Source organism: Neolamprologus brichardi, chromosome 20 (assembly GCF_056152115.1).
Source record: "Neolamprologus brichardi isolate AB-2024 chromosome 20, ASM5615211v1, whole genome shotgun sequence".
In the NCBI taxonomy this organism is placed as follows: Eukaryota; Metazoa; Chordata; class Actinopteri; order Cichliformes; family Cichlidae; genus Neolamprologus; species Neolamprologus brichardi.
This window is the reverse complement of record NC_142123.1, coordinates 22205248-22225187: the sequence shown is the minus strand read 5'-3', so window position 1 is coordinate 22225187 and position 19940 is coordinate 22205248. Positions and strand designations below refer to the sequence as shown.

Here is a 19940-nt window from a genome sequence, read left to right as displayed (position 1 = left end):
ACTCTACTTCTTTGGAATCTGCGTTGTGGGGCACATGGACAGTTGGTGCTACGAGGGTAACAACTCTGTGATAAGCCCTGGGTCAGATACTGTTTTAGACGCTTACTGCCACATTTTACCGGACCAAGCACACCATCTCACATTCTCTCTGTCTATAAGCATGGAGCAAAGAAGATAAGACATTAACTACAGGTCCTCACAGACTGACTGGATGAATCACTGTATAGCATCCAACTCACTTATGGAATTCCTCATTCAACAATCCTTACCAATGGAGCACTTTCTGGATGTATTGTACACAGTAGGAACCCATACGTAGATTCAATCCTTTACAAAAACACAAACAGTTCTCTTCGCTCCTTCCTCACTTGCCTAAAAACTGATTATTGCATAGCTGACGTCAACAGCTTCATGAGCATTTTGAATAAAACTATAAGAGACAAGGTCAGGAAGTTCAAGTCATATATCTCCCAGCATGCCCCACTACCTATCAAAGCTTTCCAGAAAAGGTATCTATTTTAATCAGTGGAGAGTAAAATGCCTGAGTAAATATTTTCAGAGCTAAAATTTACTTTATAAGAGGAAATGTATAGTTTTTTTTATTAGTTTCATTGTTTGTTTTAGAAGTATTATTATTATTATTATTATTATTATTATTATTATTATTATTATTATTATTACACAGAAAAGACAGAATAAAACTGTCTTTCTTTGCAATGACAATAAATTTTTCTCACTAGTTGAAATGCTTAATTGTCGACACTTTTAACAAGTCATTGTTTTACATGGAGCACTGTTCATGTGAGTCAACATTAAAAAGTTGCTTGGTTTAGCCTACAAGAAGTTTTACAATTACTGCCTATTCTGTCGATGGTAACGGAGATTCTTAGATATACACACACTTTGGACTCCGCAGAAAAAATATTACTGACACCTACGTGCTTAGTTTATCATGCGGAACAAAGGTTGCCTGTGCAGTTTCACATCGGTCATAAATATGTGTCGGACCATCCCACCAAACGAGGAGCAGCTGACTACTGAAAAGCATAAACAAGCAGTGTAGAATCACTTTATGTGTTGTAGGTCGTTTTAGATTCTCTGTGCTGATGTACTGAAAAGGCGTACCATCAGAAGTGGTCATGCTGAATTCTTCTGACTAACGTTTTATGAAAATATGTTTGCCAAACCATTTCGTGTCAAATCCAACACCGCAATCAAAGGATCAGACAGGTTAGTCACTGCTGCTCACATCTTTAGCTGACGCTTGCTTCTTCTACAATATTCACATTTATTATATGTGGTGGAGGACTCTAAACATTTTTTTTAAACTGTCCAAGTATCAGACTCTGTCCTCCTCATATAACTGGAATAAATCAAAACGGAGTAGTTCTTCTCTTCAGCTTACAGTGAAGCTTCTGGTCAGTGAATGAATAGATTTAGATAGCGGCGATATATCAGTTTTTCCGTATATCTTCGTATTTGAGCTGAACACTCATTATTAGCTGGCACTGTCAATATCGGTCAATATTTAGCAAGGACAAATAACGATCATATTATTTTACTCTTATAATAATAACAATAATAATAACGCTTATTTGCATATCATTTATCACATTTATCAAAACCAGTGTTACGAGGTGCTTCGCATAGGAACAGAATAAACGGACAAACTGGGTGGAAATTATAAAAAAAAAAAAATTAAATCAAAATGTGCCGGTGTTAAAATGTAAATCCAATACAATGTGATTCCAGTAAAATTAACATAAAAATCAAAAAGTTGAAAGAATAAGGTGAATATATATCTAAAGTGTATGCTAAAAGTTTTTAAAGGTTTTCAACGTAAATAAATATTTAGCAGTGATTTTAAAGTAAACACCAGCTGGATTTCCTCAGGCAGGTCATTTCCCTCCCACTGTCAGAAAAAGTCCTGATATTAATAATTGGCACCTGTGGGTGGATCGTCAGCCAATCAGATCGTCTGTCTCTTCCAGACTATAAAAGCTGGCCTGGATGAGCTGCTCAGCCTCTCTCTTCCACTCCGCCTGTTGATGTTTGTCTCTTAGTTAGGTTATGTTTATATATATTCTTGGGCCGGGCTTTAAATGTAATGTCAGTTCTAAAAGAAATGGGAAGCCTGTGTAGAGGCATTAAGACTCGTGGAATATGTTCAATTTTCTTGGTTCTTTTAAAAGGTCTACCTATTTTATTTTGTGATTTAGTGCTTTCTGATACCTGTGTAATTATTATTAAAATAATCCAACCCAGTGGAAATTAAAGTATGAATGATAGTCTGACACTGAATCTAAGTACTGATCGTATCTTTACAAAATTCCTTAGGTGATAGTAGCAGGACTGTTTATGTTTCTCACAACTGTGATTAGATTTGAATATCACACTCAGGTCTCGGATAGCAGATGTTACATGAATGGATAAAGGACCAAGGAGAGAACTTGATGCTTGGATGCAGCTTTTCTGAACCAATGATGACATTTTTTTGTTTCATCAGTTACAGAGTTAGACAGTTGAAGAGGTTGGCTAAAAAGTGGACTTTTCTCTGACCCAGAGCTGTATTTCATCTCTTTTATAAGATTGCTGTTATGAGATGAATAGTACCTTTAGGACATTTTGGAGTTTGGAGCTCTTAAATCATATTTCCCTCCTGCATCCAAGTTGTAACTTGGGCCCTAGGAAAAACTGAGTTTCTTAATCCTGAGTTGAGGGTACTCTGAGGTTTCTGTTACAGAAAGAATGCTAACTTAAACTCTGAATCTGTGTACCTATTATGCTTGCTGGCTGGTTTTCTTCTTCAATGAACTCCTAGTTTCTCTCGGACTCCTTCTGCTGCTCCTGAATCAACTGACAAGCATTTAGATTTATTTCCTCCCTCATGAGGTCCCTATCAAATCATGCAGTGGAGTTATTTAATATGAAGTTTATGTTTTTCCAAACACCAAAATCCAAGGTCAGTCTTTATTTTTTGTACTTAGCAGAGTCCTCAGTCATCAATGTGAGGACAGACGCAGCGATTACACTGCCGATTTATTTCCAGCTCAGAATAAAAGCTGTACACTACATCTTTCACCATGACTCTGTGAAGGGTAATGCAGCTGTCACACCATCAGCCAACAATAACTGTTTAAAGAAAGCTTGTCTTTCTAAAGCTTTGGACATGTAACACACAATCATTTATGAGGTTGTAGTCGGAAAAAATGCCTGACACTGTTAAGATCTTGAACTTTATGTGAATATTTGAATGAAGATGAGACAGAGATAACTTTGAGATGCTAAAACAGAGCCAAATGTAGTTTAAAGTGGGCTTTTAAAAGCAAGCTGCAGACAGTTTGACTGAATTTCATGTTGAAATAAATCCATATGTTGAAATATAGCCATTAAATTATGTTGAGCAATATTTTATAGTATAATGTTTGAAAGTTCAAATTCTGAATCTGTTGGGCTCTCAGACAACACTTCTGATGACGGGACAGGTAAAAAAATAAATAAATAAAGTTCAAATTCTGCACCATGACACATTTTCTAGAGAATTTAGGCTAAAGCAGTTACCTACCTTTTGTATTCAGTTTCTATTCCCTGCATGTCGCATCCCATCCTTATTGAATTAACTTCATCAGGCACATCGTAACCATAGCCAGTATAAAAGATTTATATATTTTATACATGCATTTGATGGCCGATTAGACCAAGCTGGTTAAAATAACTCCCCCATCCCCTTTTCTCTACCATCACGGTGCGCACTGACACTCATCCTCTCCTGATGATGACTTTCATTTACTAATCACACATGATTATCTCAGAGAGAACATGTATCTGAGCTAACATTTATTTCCATTTATGAGCCAAGCGAAGAGGACCTTAATCCACTCAGAGTTTATTGAACTTGCTTTCTAGAACCAGACCCTGGTGATTAAGATTCCTTTTTCTTGGTTCTAAGCGTGATAAATAATAACCTGCTGAAAGGAGCAGATGACTATTTTTTGGCAAGGTGACAAATGAAACTAATATTTTAGAGGAAAAGTATAGTTTTGACAAGCTATTATAGCTAATAGCTGAAAAAAACAAATAAATAAAATATAAATTTGGATTCTAAAAAAAATAATCTTTTAACAAATAAATGGATCAATTTCCTTGAGTTGAGCACAAAAATAGTGTGGGTTATGGTGCAGTTCAGACGAGCAGAAACAGGGTAATCTGTTAAGATATTATCAGATAAATTGATATGGTATATTTTCAAAACATCTGTTCGTGTGTATTTTATCTATTTCTGTGTTGTTGCCTTTAGGAGAAAGCTCAAAGCTGACTTATCTGCGGCCTTTCCTTTGCTGTCTGCTGATGAACTGTCTGAACTGGTCCCCAACAAAGAGGAACTAAATGTTGTCAAGATTTATGCACACAAGGGAGATGCTGTGACAGTTTATGTTCTTCATAAAAATCCAGTGTTCTTTGAAGTGGATAAAAAACTTTTTCCTACCGGTAATTAAACAGCAAAGAACACACTAATATGGGATACAATGGGATGACTGATCTGCTCTTAAGTAACTTGTTTTTGTCATATTTATTAGTGTATGTTCTTTGGCGATACCCCGCTCTCCTACCAGCCTTCAAGACATGGCCTCCTGTTCTTCAGAAATTGACTGGAGGGGCAGGTATGCTTTTTTTGAGGTGGGGGATCAGTGAATCGTGTGCAAATGTTTTGTGCATTCAAGTTATGAGACAATATTGTGCTTTTCCAAAGATCTCATGCTCCCAGGTGTGGTGGTGCCTTCATGTGGTCTCCCAGATGTGAAACAGGGGGACAGCTGTGCTGTTACATTAGTGAACAACAGGTATGTTATATTAAACACTTTTGGAAGACCTTTCCTACTTTCCTAAAAAATGTAAGTGTGACTGTGTCCTTCGGGTTGTTCCTAGAGCACCTGTTGCAGTTGGAACAGCTGCCGTGTCCACTGAACAGATGCATTGTTTGGGTATGAAAGGAAGAGGAGTCTGCATTCTTCACACGTACATGGATTATCTCTGGTGAGTCGCTTTCACCTTACAGCATTGAATTGTTTTAAATTTAAGTTTAGTGGCATTATTGATTAGTGTCGTTTCACCCTTAAATTGAAGGCTACAGCTGGCAGCTCCTTAGCTTAGCATGAAGACTCTAGCAGGTGGAGAATTCTTTTTGGAAAGGTGTGTTTTTTCTCAATAACTAGGGCAGGGAATGTTTGTAGTTGTGTGTCTCTCAGTGTTGGCCAAACTTGTGACCTGTGCTGGGTGTATCCTGGCTTGCACCTCTGACAGCTGGGTGTTGGTTCAAACCTGCTTCTCAGGCTTTCCCCAGGCATGTTCTCCCTCTGCCCATGTAGGCTATTTCCCACAGTTCACAGCTTGGTTATTTAGTTTATTGGTGATTCTAAATTTGCCATTGGTTTGACAGATGATGCAAAAAGTGATGCAAAAATGGGGGGGGGGAAAAGTGATGGAAAAAAAATGAAGCACTTGCACAACAAGGACCACCTGTCTTCTTTTCCTTATGAGGATATTCCAAAAACAGTGAAGAGGAAACTGATAACATTTGAGCATTGTTCGTTAGTGATACACATTATGTTTTTGCACGTCATGACTGCCCGTCCCACTCTCCTAAACGCAGTGGCTTTGAAATTTATCAAGGCTTTTTCGGAAATGAACTCATGACATTTTGGCTATAAAAGGTCCTTTTGACCTCATGTCCATCCCATTCCCGTGAATATATCAGGAACGCTTGGTGAACTTCAGATTTGGCATGAATATTTATTTGGACTCAAACACAAACAAATTAGAGTTTGGTAAATTGGGAAAAAATTCCCGCAAATAAAATGACATTTCACATTTGATTAGATATTGCATTAGTAATGCTTATATTTAGTGCCTATCTATTAGTTTAATTTAATCTTCATTACACACAGTGCACTCACGGGACACTTCATTAGGTACACCTTGCTAGTACTGATTTGAACCCCCTGTTTTGCCTTCAGAACTGCCTCAATTCTTTATAGCAAGGACTCAACCAGGTTGTGGAAACATTCCTCAGAGATTTTGGTCCATATTGATTTGTTGGCAGCACATCCATGATACAAATCTACTGTTCCAGCACATTCCAGAGGTGCTCTATTGGATTGAGATCTGGTGACTGGAGGCCAACTGAGTACAGTGAACTGTTCAAGAGCACGGTTTGAGATGATTTGAGCTTTTTGACATTTATTTTCCTGGCAGCAGACGTAAAAAGATGGATACCCTGTGGTGATAAATAGACGGGCATGGTCACCATCAATAGCCAGATAGGCTGTGGCATTTAAACAATGATCTGTTGATACTAAGGGACCAAAAGTATCCCCACAGCACTACACCATCACCAGCAGCCTGAACCAAGGCAAAAGTTATCCATGCTTTCATGTTGTTTATGCCAAACTCTGACCTTACATTTGAATGTTGCAGCAGAAATGGAGAGTCTCCAGACCAGGTGACACTTTTCCAGTGTCGTCCAATCTGGGCGAGCCCATGTGAATTCAGTTTCCTGTTCTTAGTTGACATGAGTCTCACTTTTTGTGGTCTCCTGCTGCTGTAGCACATCTGCTTCAAGGTTTGACGTGTTGTGCATTTAGAGATGCTCTTCTGCATTATAAGTGATAATTTGATTTGAAGTGTTCTCTTCATCAAAGGAGTTTGGCCTTTCTCCTCTGACCTCTGTAATAAAGAAGGCATTTTGTGTTACTGAATAGCTGAATAACTGTATCCAGTAAAGTGGCTACTGGGGTAGGGATAGCTCAGTAGGTAGAGTGGTGGCCCCATGATCAGAAGGTCGGGGGTTTGACTCCACTGAACGGTTACCCTGAGGTACCCCTGAGCAAGGTACCGTCCCTACACACTGCTCCCCGGGCGCTGCATTGGTGGCTGCCCACTGCTTCACTGGGTGAATGGGTTAAATGCAGAGGAGCAATTTCCCTACGGGGACTAACACATACACATTACATACATTACTCATTAGAACTGTTTAAAATAAAAGTACTGATGCAGGTAAAAAGGACTGTATTTTGTTTGTGGTGAGTTTGTCTGATTTGATTTTGAACAAGCATTCGTTTAAACTGCAAGTTGATTGGCTGGTGGAGGCAAAAAGTCAAAATGCTCTAATGCCAGTTTCATATCCTTTTCAGGGCTTTTGGAGATAAGTCAGGTCCTCCTTCTTTACCAGATGCAGAAAGTGAAGCACATGGGGAGAACGGTGAGGAATGTGAAATCAGTGACAAAGAGGAGGAGGAAGTTGATAAGTGTGTGGAGGAGCAGCACAGTCCAGAGGAAACGGTCACAGATCAAGCCCAGTCTTGTTTTGAGGAGCTGAGCTTAGTTGAACAGGATGAAGAGAAGGGCGAAAAGAACAATGAGAAGGAGGAGGAGACCCAGGATGAGCAGAAAACACCACAAGGTACCAGATGTACAACAAAAGTCGCCTTGAGGCTTGAGGCGACTTTTGTTGTGATTTGGCGCTATATAAATAAAACTGAATTGAATTGAATTAAATAGATGTTATCAAATTCTCTCACATATTTTCCTTGATGTAACAGGATGATGGTAAGTGCAAGGATCAGAAGTGTTATTAATGAAAATGAAGTTATAGATTTGCCATTAAATCACTTCCCACCACAGTTGTTCTGAATTTGCTTTTAATAATACTTCGCCAAAACCTCATAAATACTTTAATCCCCGATTTAAATCTGATTGACGTAGTGACTACTAAATGGTTGCAGGGCAGACTTGATGACTTTGTTGGTTTTTTTTGTGAACATGTGGTTTTGTTATGTTAATTCAGCTGTGGAATACGTTTTTGTTTTTTGTTTTTTTGCATGCTCAGAGAAAAGTATGTAATACAGGTCATGCCTTGTTTTCACAGAGGTAATGGACGCCATGCTGTTGCAGTGCTTTCTTCATGCCTTAAAGAGCAAGGTGAAGAAGTCAGAGCTCCCCCTACTGACGAGTACATTTCTCCGCAACCATATGTTCTCTTGCTGGTAATGTATAAATCACCTTTGTAGAAGTTTTAATGGGAAAGGAAAATTATTACTGAAAACGCCTTGTATTTTACAGCCCAAGTGGAAAGCAACTTGATATCAAGAAGTCGAGCTATAAGAAGGTATCATGTGTCCAGCTTGTGACATTGAACACATTTTAGTGTGAAATGCATAACCTCATCAGTATGTGTTTTTTCTAACAGCTTTCCAAGTTTCTACAGACCATGGAGCAACGGTATAACATCGTGCGAGTAAAGGAACTCACCAAGGGTGTGGAGAGTATTGTGGAGGTGGACTGGAAGAATCCAGAGTGAGGCCTTTTTCAAAATAAAGAAATTCTTCATAGGGATTGAAACTTGCAACCCACCCACATTCAGCAAGGCTAGCTCTGTGTTTGTACTTTGTATTACTGTAGCCTTGTTTTTTTGTAGACTGCGTTCCTTCAGCTTTCCCGAGGACACAGATGTTGAATCGACTCCACTGCCGGATGGAGAGGAAGGAGAAATTCCGTATCATCCTCCAGAGATCACAACTCTATACTCTGTGTCTGCTCGGCTGGAGCCTCTCTTTCTGAATGCAAACAAGAGGTCTGTATATTTTCCTAACCCTGCCTCTTCATACTTCCTACTGTTCGCATGGGTCGGACAGCAGGGGGACATAGCAGGAAGAGTTGGAGCTTGTGTTTCTTTAAAAGAGACACTGAATCCCAAGCAACTCTGGGAGAGCTGCTGATAATTGGCCTCACCCTCTGACCAACCTGTGAACTGATAGGGCAATATTTGTCTTACACAAGCTGAAGAATTCCTGGTCTTTAGCTGCGTCTGAAATCACACGTTTGATTGCTAATTTATTGCTCCATCTATAGTTTTCAAGTAGTTTTCCCCATAGGGACCCATAAATTCAAACTTCTAATATAGTTTTCAATTGTAAATTGGGGTTTTTGACAGAAGGTTTTTCATTTGCTTTTTTCCCGTCTATGAAAAGCCATGTGTTACTAGTAGTACATCATCAGTACTGTAGAGTTTTCTTAGATCAAACGTAGCAAACTGCGCTGAAACAGAAATAGCAGTTTTCTTGGAAGATTCAGTGAACTGCCAATTGTCATGTTCTTTCTAAGAACTACAAGCAGCCTTTCTGTCATGCAATATATTATTTTCATAATAAAATTAATTTGTTAAACTTTACAATTTCCCTTCAAACTGCTATAAGTTCAAGGATCTTCTCTCACTGAAACAAACAATAGCAGGTGCAGCATCATTTTTATATGTGTAACATCATTTTTTTTTAGCATGTTTATTAAATCAACAAATACCAGGACATTGACCCTTTTCTCTTTTTCACTCATCTAAATGATTTTCCTCAGTTCTTTGTTCCTCCATACCGAGGTTTTTGTCAAAGCTGCTGGCTTGTGGCTTTGGATAGCTTTAGCTTTTAGCCACTTTGTCTGTGTTAGGTTCTTTAAAATGTCCGTGCGGCTGGGTGAGGGTGATTGAAGGGTCGCTTTAGGTTTACTTTGTGTCTTCATCACGCTATGGCCCACAGCCTCACACTAATAACATGTGGCTGTAAGATTGTGAGCAACTATTAGCCTGCGACGCCATGTGGATGTTGCACATGTTGCACATGTTGCACATTTTGCACATGCATGAAATAGAGAGGCTCATAATCGAACATACATCAGCCTGACCAGCTGGTCACCAGTCCAGGCCAAGAACATCGAAAATTGTCCTGACTCTGCTCCCTAGCTCAGCGGATGGGTGCATCTCTGTAATTGTTGCCCAGCTGCCACATTGTAAAAAAATTGCAACTCATTCAGCCTCTTACCACACATCTGTCTTCTAAAGTGGAGATGGCAAGTTAACACGAATAAAGCAAAACACATGACAATACTTTCTAAAAAAACTGCCCCCTGCTGACTAACTTGGTTTGATCTTTCTCCTAGTGTGCTTTGTATGGTGACCACTCATAGTGGGTGATATGAGACAATATTATTTATCAAGTAATCAGGTATAATGAAATAACACTCAGACACTTGTAACAGTTCAACGTGCACGGGTGAGAGCTCAAGGGAGACTCACACCTCTGCAGCAGTTCTCTGCCTTTATTTATACACAGCATGAAACATACAAAAAAGGAAGTAACATTATCTAGTCAAACAGGCAGGTGTGAGATCTCGGAACTTATGTGCAAAAAAGGTTATGTTCTTAAAAGGTTGTTTCTTACTCTTGGGTGGCGGCTTCCTGTGAGATAATGTGAGAGCAAAACAAGTCTTTTTAAGGCAAGGTGCAGACAGTTGTGCAGCTGGTTGAGTGCAAACAGAAATATGAACACTCTTAGCTTTAGTATATCAGCAATAATGATTAATAAAATGTCTTAATAATAAAAATCTCCTAACATTCTCTCCTGTTGTTCAAATTTCTGTAATAACAGCATTGCTATTGGTTCAATTCATAACCTCTTGCCTAACATTTTCGGTCAGAACGTCATTGAGCAATCCTGGGTTCAATTAGACTTCAACATCATCACATGAATCTTTTTCCAAAACATCTTCCATTTGAGGCAGTGTTACATAAACGTTGAGTACATTTAAAGTTCATCTTCCTCTTCTTCTTCTGTTGCTACACGGTTATATGTTTGGAAGAAAATACCAGTCACAGTTTCTGAGGTTATTCTTCTGATTAATGCTTTAAGGCAGGGGATAATACAGCATGCAATAATAGCTAACATTATTAGAATGCTACATAGTATAATAGCTATAGCTTTAATGGTGTTTGCCCATCCTCCGAACATTTTGTCAAAGAATGTGTCAACTTCGGACCAAGTTCCAGCGTTCTGTTTGAGTTCAACCTGCAGATTGTGTAATTTGGTCATGGTTTGTTCGAATTCGCCTCCAGGGGCAGTGTTATTCGGGATGAATGTACAACACATATCTCCAAACATTGCACAGACACCTCCTTTTTCGGCCAGGAGCATGTCTAAAGCCATTCTATTTTGTACTGCCATAAGTGATGTCGCAGATAATTGTTCTCCTAGAAGTTTCAGGGCTTTGTTTGTTAAGTTTAGGTGGCGTTGTTGATTGTAATAAACATAGTTTATCCATGCTACATTTTTATTAACTTGTACCCACGGGATAAGAGAAATGAAGCCAGCTGCTATTTCATTTTGAGCTTTAAACTCTCTTGGGATGCCTCTTGGCACCCCTATCGCGTCAATGTATGTCTTATCTAGATCACCTGAGTCAGTAGAGCGTTTCTTGCGGGTTTATGTTCAGAGCCTAAAAGTAATTGTTGTATGTTATAGATTTCAGTTTCATCCTCAATGTTTTGTTCAGCTTCAGTATTTTGCTCTAGTCACATACTTTCTCTGTCACTATGATTCTCTTTTTTGTTTCTGCAGTCTCGTGCAAAATGTCCTTCTTTTCCGCAATTATAACAACGGTTGTCTCTTTCATTTCTGTGCTTCCTGTTACCTTTGTAACCTCTGCTTTTCTGTCCCTTTCCTCTGTGTTGTCCTTGTCCCTGTCCTCTGTATCCACCAGAAAATGCTATGACACCTGTGTCGGGATCTACAGTGAAAACACCTCCTTTTTCCTTCTTTTTCAGCACTCTAGTTGCATGCTCTGCATATTGTAGGGCGTCTGCTAGATTTCCTGTGTTTATTGTCACCCAGTGCTTTTCGACATGGGCTCTGACTGCGGGACGGAGACCATTTAGAAATGCATTTTTTAACTGCTGTTGGTAAGGTCTTTCAGGGCGGTCTTCATAATCTAGGCCTGAATGTTGTCGGAAAACCGGGCGTAGCCGATCGAGGAAGTCTGATGCTGTTTCGGCTTCCTTTTGTTTTACTTCTCCTATTTTGGAATAATCTGCTCTGGGGGCTAAACGAACCCTAATTCGGTCATATAAGTCTGTCAAAGTGTTCATTAAATCTAGGGAATCTGGGCCAAGAGGTCTTCCTTGGTCATCTGCACCTGTAAAACCGTCTTTCACTGTCCCCATTCTCAATCCTAACAGGTCTTGTACTACTTGAAGCATTTCATGACCGTTTAGGCCCCATTGAGTTCTAATTAGTTCCACTGCGTCTCTCCACTGTTGGAAGCCTTCATTTAAAGATGGAACATCTTTTTCCACATTTTGTCTGTCAGTTTGGGTCCATGGTCTAAAAGCATACACAAATGGGTTTATATCTCTTTCTGCGTTCTCACCACCTATCAACTGTCCATATCTGGGATTAGGCGCAGCTATCATTGGAAAAATTCCGGAGGGTCCTGGAGGATCTACAATACCTCCCATGTCCCTGCCTGACGGGTCTTTCCCTATGTCTTCCTGTGGGTTTGTTGTCATACAGTTTAATGCACTTCGGGCTTGGGCATAAGGATTAGGATTAGGTTGACTAGTGAAGGGATTTTTTGATTGCGGCTCTGGTGCTGACGGTGCTGGTACATAAAGTGGCGGCTGTAGGCTTTGTAATGTTGTTTCCTTTTTCTTTTTTCTTTTTTCACTACGTCTGTCTTCCTCCTCTTTCCATGCTTTGAAATATTTTAACTCTTGAGTACGTTTTATTTTCTTTTTAGGACTTTTTACATTGTTTAATTCTGCTTGGAGGGTCTCTTTTAAAGTTGTCACTGCAGAGGGATTACATTTTCCCTCCCACGCAGGGCATTTAAACTTTTTTGGATTCCTCCATCTGTTTGCACTAATTTGTCCGGCGCCTGGACATTTTTTCTCTAACCACTGCTCGTCAGCAGTGAGTTTTGTTGATTTATTACCCATTTTCACTTATTTGTTTTAAATGTTTTATGTTTAGGTACCTTGAAAATTACAGCTTTTTAACTTTTACACACACAAACAGCCGTGGTGCTTTCTCTGGCACGAGGGATGAGAGAGGTTATTAACACAGCCTTCTACTTTCAAGCTACCCTTGAAAGCGGTGTTAATTTTATGTGATGAAGCACAACCTTTTTCTCGTCCCACCAGTACGTGAGCACCAGTCGGCAAACAATACGGTGGAATAGTTCAGCCTCCCTATTGTGCTGTAAAATGTAACTTATTCCACCAACAAAACAATAAAACAGAAATATTTCGCGCGTTTAAAGGTTTTTATTATGACGCTTTTCCCTCTAAAATAGCTACCAACCCTCTTTCAGGCGAGCATTTACATTTAGAGTTTCCTATAATAGCTACCAGTCCTCTCTTAGGACGAGCATTTACTTGTAGGAGTAGCGTCAACTCTTATTCGAATTTTTCGCAAGATGTGGGTGAGTGTTAAATATTCACCTGATTTATTTCGTGGTTGTTTAGGTCTGCTCCATCAACCCCCAACGTCGTGGACCACTTTATAAGAACGCTGGCCAGAAGCCGAATTATAGCGTCTCTGGGCTTTATCCCCTGCCTGGAGAGGAGCTGTCGACAGACTTCAGCGCGGGCTTCTCACGACGTCAGGACTTGATGAAGGTTTCCTATTGGAGCATGAAAAAAAATCAATGTCCACTCCGGCTCGAAGGACCATTAAAAATGATATGAGACAATATTATTTATCAAGTAATCAGGTATAATGAAATAACACTCAGACACTTGTAACAGTTCAACGTGCACGGGTGAGAGCTCAAGGGAGACTCACACCTCTGCAGCAGTTCTCTGCCTTTATTTATACACAGCATGAAACATACAAAAAAGGAAGTAACATTATCTAGTCAAACAGGCAGGTGTGAGATCTCGGAACTTATGTGCAAAAAAGGTTATGTTCTTAAAAGGTTGTTTCTTACTCTTGGGTGGCGGTTTCCTGTGAGATAATGTGAGAGCAAAACAAGTCTTTTTAAGGCAAGGTGCAGACAGTTGTGCAGCTGGTTGAGTGCAAACAGAAATATGAACACTCTTAGCTTTAGTATATCAGCAATAATGATTAATAAAATGTCTTAATAATAATAATCTCCTAACAGTGGGAAATGTAGAGTGTTCCCAGCTTAGGTTTTAATATCCAGGAGCTTCTAGTACGGTGCGTGACAGGTAAAATGTTTATACTGATTCTGAAAAGGGTTATTGTCTGAATTCTTGGAGGGCAGTGTAATTCATTAAAACAATCCCTTGAAATATCCAATGAAATGACTAGATGCTGAAACAATCTTGGACTGAGAGTTATTTTAATAAATTTAAATTCGTTTCAGAAGCTTTTGTGGAAAACCCTGCTATTACTCCAAGGACTGTTTGTTTATATACTAATTAGCCAGAACATTAAAACCACCAGTGTAGGTCCACCAAAACAGTTCAGTTAGCCACAGGCGGTCAGGAGCATTTGTTTGGGTAAAATGCTCAAGAACCTCAGATAATCATTGTTAGCAGAGGATCGCTATCATTCACTTTATAATATGTTAAAGTGAACCCATGGTCTGTTTTAATATAAGTTATCCTCATATTTTGGGTTGGCTTTTGCATATTTTTAGTTGATTCTTCTTTAGTCTAAGCCTTAGACTTCAAGGCATTCATCAGGACAACCAGCACAAACTGGCCCAGAGTATAAATTCTGCAGTATTTAGCTTTAGTTGATGTACATCTAACATAAGCTAATGCAGTCTAATACAACAACCCTGCATCTGTTTTCCTGAGCTTTAAATCTCTTAGCCTTAATTTAAATACTTTGAGTAAAACTGTCTTGGCAGCCGGGGATCGGTCCGCCAGGGCCTCCGCTACTGGCCGCCGCCCGGCACACAATGCACCCGACCCCTATGGCGCCTCCTGCGGGTGGTGGGCCTGCAGGAGGATGGGCCCATGTCTCCTCTTCGGGCTGTGCCCGGCTGGGCCCCATGGACTAAGGCCCGGACACCAGACGCTCGCCCTCGGGCACCCTCCCCGGGCCTGGCTCCAGGGCGGGGCCCCGGTAACCCTATCCCGGGCAGGGTAAACTGTTCCCTCGATGTTTTCTTCATAAGGGTCTTCTGAATCGCTCTTTGTCTGGTCCCTCACCCACGACCAATTTGCCATGGGAGACCCTACCAGGGGGCAAAAGCCCCCAGACAACATAGCCCCTGGGATCCCTGGGACACACAAAACCCCTCCACCACGATAAGGTAGCGATTCACGGAGAGGACGAATTCCTGCCCCAAGTGGAGGAGTTCAAGTATCTCGGGGTCTTGTTCACGAGTGATGGGAGAAGGGAGCCGGAGATCGACAGACGGATTGGGGCTGCGGCTGCAGTGATGCGGACGCTGCACCGGTCCGTCGTGGTGAAGAGAGAGCTGAGTGTAAAAGCGAAGCTCTCAATTTACCGGTCGATCTACGTCCCTACCATCACCTATTGTCACGAGCTGTGGGTAGTGACCGTAAGAACGAGATCGCAGATACAAGCGGCAGAAATGAGCTTCCTCCGAAGGGTGGCTGGCCTCTCCCTTAGAGATAGGGTGAGAAGTTCAGCCATCCGGGAGGGGCTCAGAGTAGAGCCGCTGCTCCTCCACATCGAAAGGAGCCAGCTGAGGTGGTTTGGGCATCTGACAAGGATGCCTCCTGGGCGCCTCCTGGGTGAGGTGTTCTGGGCATGTCCCACCGGGAGGAGGCCCCAGGGCAGACCCAGGACACGCTGGAGAGATTATATCTCTCGGCTGGCCAGGGAATGCCTTGGTGTTCCCCCAGATAAGCTGGAGGAGGTGGCTGGGGAGAGGGAGGTCTGGGCTTCTCTGCTTAGGATGCTGCCCCCGCGACCCGGCCTCGGATAAAGCGGATGAAGATGGATGGATGGATGGATGAGTAAAACTGCTGATTCAACTTGAAATCTGCAGTTTTTTTCTAGCTGTGTTGCTTTATATAGATGAGTTTATTTCCTAATAGAAGAATCAAAAGAAAGTAGATATTTTTATTAAAGCTTAGGTAGCCTTTATAAGTTTTTCTCATTTGTATTGATCGGTGATACTAATGTGTGCTTTGTTGCCTCTTTAGGAAAGGAGCTACACTGCATCCTGCTGAAGTAAGAAGTATTGTCACGGAGTATGTAAAGGACAATGAGCTGGTGGATGAAAATAATAAGAAGTAAGAGGCTGTTCAAAACTCTACTGTGATTCAGAGTGGATATTTGAAAAACCACAGACAGAAGAACACAGAACAACTAAACATTGAAAACCTGGAGGCCACGCTGCTGAGTTGAACCGGGCGTGGTGGTAAACAGCAGTCTCACTGACTGTTAAATACAGAACTGACCTTAATAACATTATAGTAAGCTAAAATGTTTAAATGTGACTCTGAGACTCCAAAAACATCTCATGTTTGCTTTTCTACTAATTTGTTCCTTATCTGATGTGAAACGAATTAGCAGTAATTTATGGGAGAAAATAAACTATCTGCCACAAAGCTGGCATGGCTTAACAGTGCAGCATGCTCCCTGTTTAGTGCCATCCCTCAAGCCTCACTGTTTTTGTCCTCTTTACTAGTTACGTGACAATCAACCCAACTCTGTGTGACTGCTTACTGGAGAAATCAGAGTATCAGGAGGTAGTCTCTCTCAAATGGGACGACCTCTTTAGCAGGTAAAGACAAACTTTTTTTAAAGTGCTGTGTACAACATTGAACATGTTGCTTTTTGAAGTACTGTACTCCACCCACACTTAAAAATAGCTGTACTAGTTGCATTTCAAAAATCACCAAAATTTCATATCCCGATATAAGACATTTATCGTCCCGACAACGGTATATATCACAAAAATGTTACAATTTCTGTAAATTCCATGAATGTCAGGTAACTCGATTTGGGTAAAGTGTTTGTTTTTTTGTTGTTTTTTTAGCTGGTCGTGTACCTGGAGTTACCAATGCATGAAACTATACATTTTTAGACATTTTCTTTGTGAGTATTTATTACACAGCGTGCTGCGGGGAAAAGCTGATTCTAACTTTTATTGTTTTAGCACCTGACAGCACTTTTTTGCTTTTCATCCGTAAACACTCTGCATACTCTTTCACATGATTCAGTTTATTTTGAAAAGTCTCAACAAGTCTCAAGTCTCAACTCTTCAGCTTTATTGTGAAAGGTTTATGTGGGAAAATAAACAAGCGGATGACGGAGCCACGCGATGGTTTTACCGTCGTTGTTGCTAACAACAACGCATAAAAACAGTCGCTTGTCCGTCTGTAGTGTGGTTATATTAAATATAAGAGAAATAGAGAACTTTAAGAAATTCTACAGTGACCATCAAAACAATGAAAAAATATTGCCATAAAAAGTTTATTCTGCGACATCACGAAACAAACGATAGCGTAATATGCAACGATTGACGTTTTCATATTGTCATCCGTTATATCGAACAGCCCTATTTCTGTAGCATTCAATAACGGAAACTGCATATAAATTGTATATAATATATCAGTATTTTAGTAAATTAGACAGATTTACTGGTTAAAGTAGCCAATGCAAGTCCACATTTAAATTGCCTCTAATTACTAAAGTGGGCCAACTTTGCCCATTAGAAAGATTAAATAATCGTACTAATGTATCATTTAATCCTGGTCTGATCTGTAAATCTGTAACACATCACTGCTGCTGACATAGTTTGCAATGCAGTTAAAGTAATTTAGGGTTTGTTTGTTTGTTTTTTGCTAGGTTATGATTGGCTTAGATCTCAGGTATTTAATTTAAGAAAATGTTAATTTAATGGATAGTGCAATGTTTTCCTCATTTTAAAGGTGACTTTTTATGTTTTTAAAATTTCAAAAGATTAGACGAAAAGGCAAAACCAAAAAAGCAAGATTTTGTTCATCTATCCACATTTGTAGAACTGCTTGAAATAATTATTATTAAAGTTTAATAATAATTAAAGTTATCAAATTTCTCATAAAAGCTCCACTAGGTTCACAAGAGATCAGCAATTGATTCAAATCCACAAAACAATGTTGCCACAGACCAAAGATTGGACAAGACACCAGCATCACTAAGAGGGGCAGATTGTGATGGGTGGCTGCCCAGTCTGCTCTCAGTGGGGTTTTTCCTGTCATAGCCTGAAAGGTTTGCACAAATAGTGCATTGTGTGCAGTGAAATTAGTAGAACAACTACTGGGAATTTTGGAAAGTAAATTCTTCATTGCAATCTTTGCAGATTGTACTTTTATAGTATCCACACTATGTTTTGTTTTGTTTTTTCCATTTTGCTAATGCTAAAAGTTAACCTTGTTTTCCACAGAACACTGGGAAGAATGCAGGAGTGCTATCAAGCTGTGTTTCCAGGGCAACCACCTATAGTAAAGAAAGGCCATATTGAGCCCATTGACATTACTGTGGCTTCTAGAGGGTCGAATAAGAAGGTGCCAATTTTTTTTCTCCAGTTTGGCTATTTCTGGAGGAATTTGTTTGTTTGTACTGATACAGATTAATGACCTTGGTGCTTTTTATGAATTCTTAAGCATATCCCATACACTAAAATATTTAACACTTATCATACAGATAGTGTGGTAAAAAGCTTACATGCGCTCATTATGGGCATGAGTTTCATGGTACTTTTGGGCTTTTAATGATTTCTTAGAAGTGTTCTCTTACCATAACTGCATACACCCCCATATGTTGATTTTAGCCTCCGTCTCCCATTTAATTTTAATATAATTGGTTGATTGATCCTTGTAGGTTCCGATAAAGTTTAGCAATCAATTTATTTTTAATCTGACCTTTATAAGCTTCTTTTATAACGGGGACTAGGCCTTCACTATGTTCTTTTGTAGTTTTTATATTACTATTGAAATAAGACCTGACTTAGAGATATCTGAAAAAATCTTGGTTTTCCAAACCATAGGTGTCTCTTAATTTTTCAAAACTTTGTAATCCTTCTTTTCTTAACAATGAGCAAAATGGGAGCTATAAATCTTTGTGAAAAACTTCCAGTCAATCCAGCTAATAGATATTTCATTCTTAAAAAAAGTGGTATCCCCATACCCCAGCCAAGATCGCTGTCATTGGAGACACATCATGTATATGTTTTGGTTTTTTAATCTAGTAATGAATGATATATTATAGGTGCAGCTTACATTTTGAAAAATAAACTTGTCAGTGCCCTCCATTTATACAGACTGTATATAGTAATGACCTCACTAGTTAACATGAATGATTAAATATTTTAATTAGTTGTTTTATATATGCAACCTGTAGGTGACTTTGATGAAGAACCTGGAAGTGTACGGGTTGGATCCTGCAGTTGTCGCCAGTGTTTTGCAGCATAGAGTTCAGGCCAGCTCTGTCTTGCAGCCTGTCCCCGGAGCCAAGGACAGAGTCTTGGTCCAGATCCAAGGAAACCAGATTCAACAAGTTGGCAAATTGCTGCTGGGTATGGACCTTTAGGGAATTTAGTATTTTATCATAATTCCTTCATCTGCACAAAGTCATTTTGTCTATTATTCTCCTTTCAGATCATTATCAAATTCCTCGGAAATACATTCAAGGATTAGAAAAAGCTCCAAAGGGTGGCAAGAAAAAATAGTATTTCAACAAATTGTACTAGCAGTTTGAAGTGTTTAACAGTTTTATTGTGTGTAAACAGAATTACAATAAACTCTTCACTGTCCATTAAATAAAGCTGATCTGGTGTCAAATGCTAAAGGTGGATGAATGAAGTTCTCATTATTGTTCTGCTGTGGCTCCCAAATGTATTTCAGGTTAAAGTTGATGATGGGGTCGGCCAAAATGACCAATATGTTTTTCACTGTAAGGTGATTGGATTCTGATGGCAACAAAGAACATTGAGAGGAAACAATTTCCTTAGCTTTAGACGTACTGAGCAACATCTCTGTCAGCACATGTGTCCTAACAGCTGACTGTGTGCAGTTTTGTCTGCAGGCACATCATTAAAGTGTCATATATTCAGCTGGAATTAGAAATCACTGGATGGTGTAAAAATGAACTCCATCATAACAACAGACTGTACAAAAGGAAACAAAAAAC

General features: G+C 39.7%; 1 protein-coding gene across 1 annotated transcript; it reads left to right on the top strand.

Annotated features, from left to right (window-relative positions):
- The first annotated feature begins 998 nt into the window (after positions 1-998).
- eif2d (eukaryotic translation initiation factor 2D) lies at positions 999-19602 on the top strand. The gene is made up of 15 exons (XM_006796397.2): positions 999-1230; positions 4298-4488; positions 4578-4661; positions 4751-4841; positions 4927-5034; positions 7191-7459; positions 7925-8042; positions 8119-8164; positions 8246-8352; positions 8474-8629; positions 15968-16057; positions 16456-16551; positions 18196-18316; positions 19152-19326; positions 19409-19602. Exons 1-15 carry the CDS (start codon positions 1175-1177, stop codon positions 19477-19479), a joined length of 1779 nt encoding a protein of 592 aa, XP_006796460.2. The 5' UTR covers positions 999-1174; the 3' UTR covers positions 19480-19602.
- Positions 19603-19940: the final 338 nt, after the last annotated feature.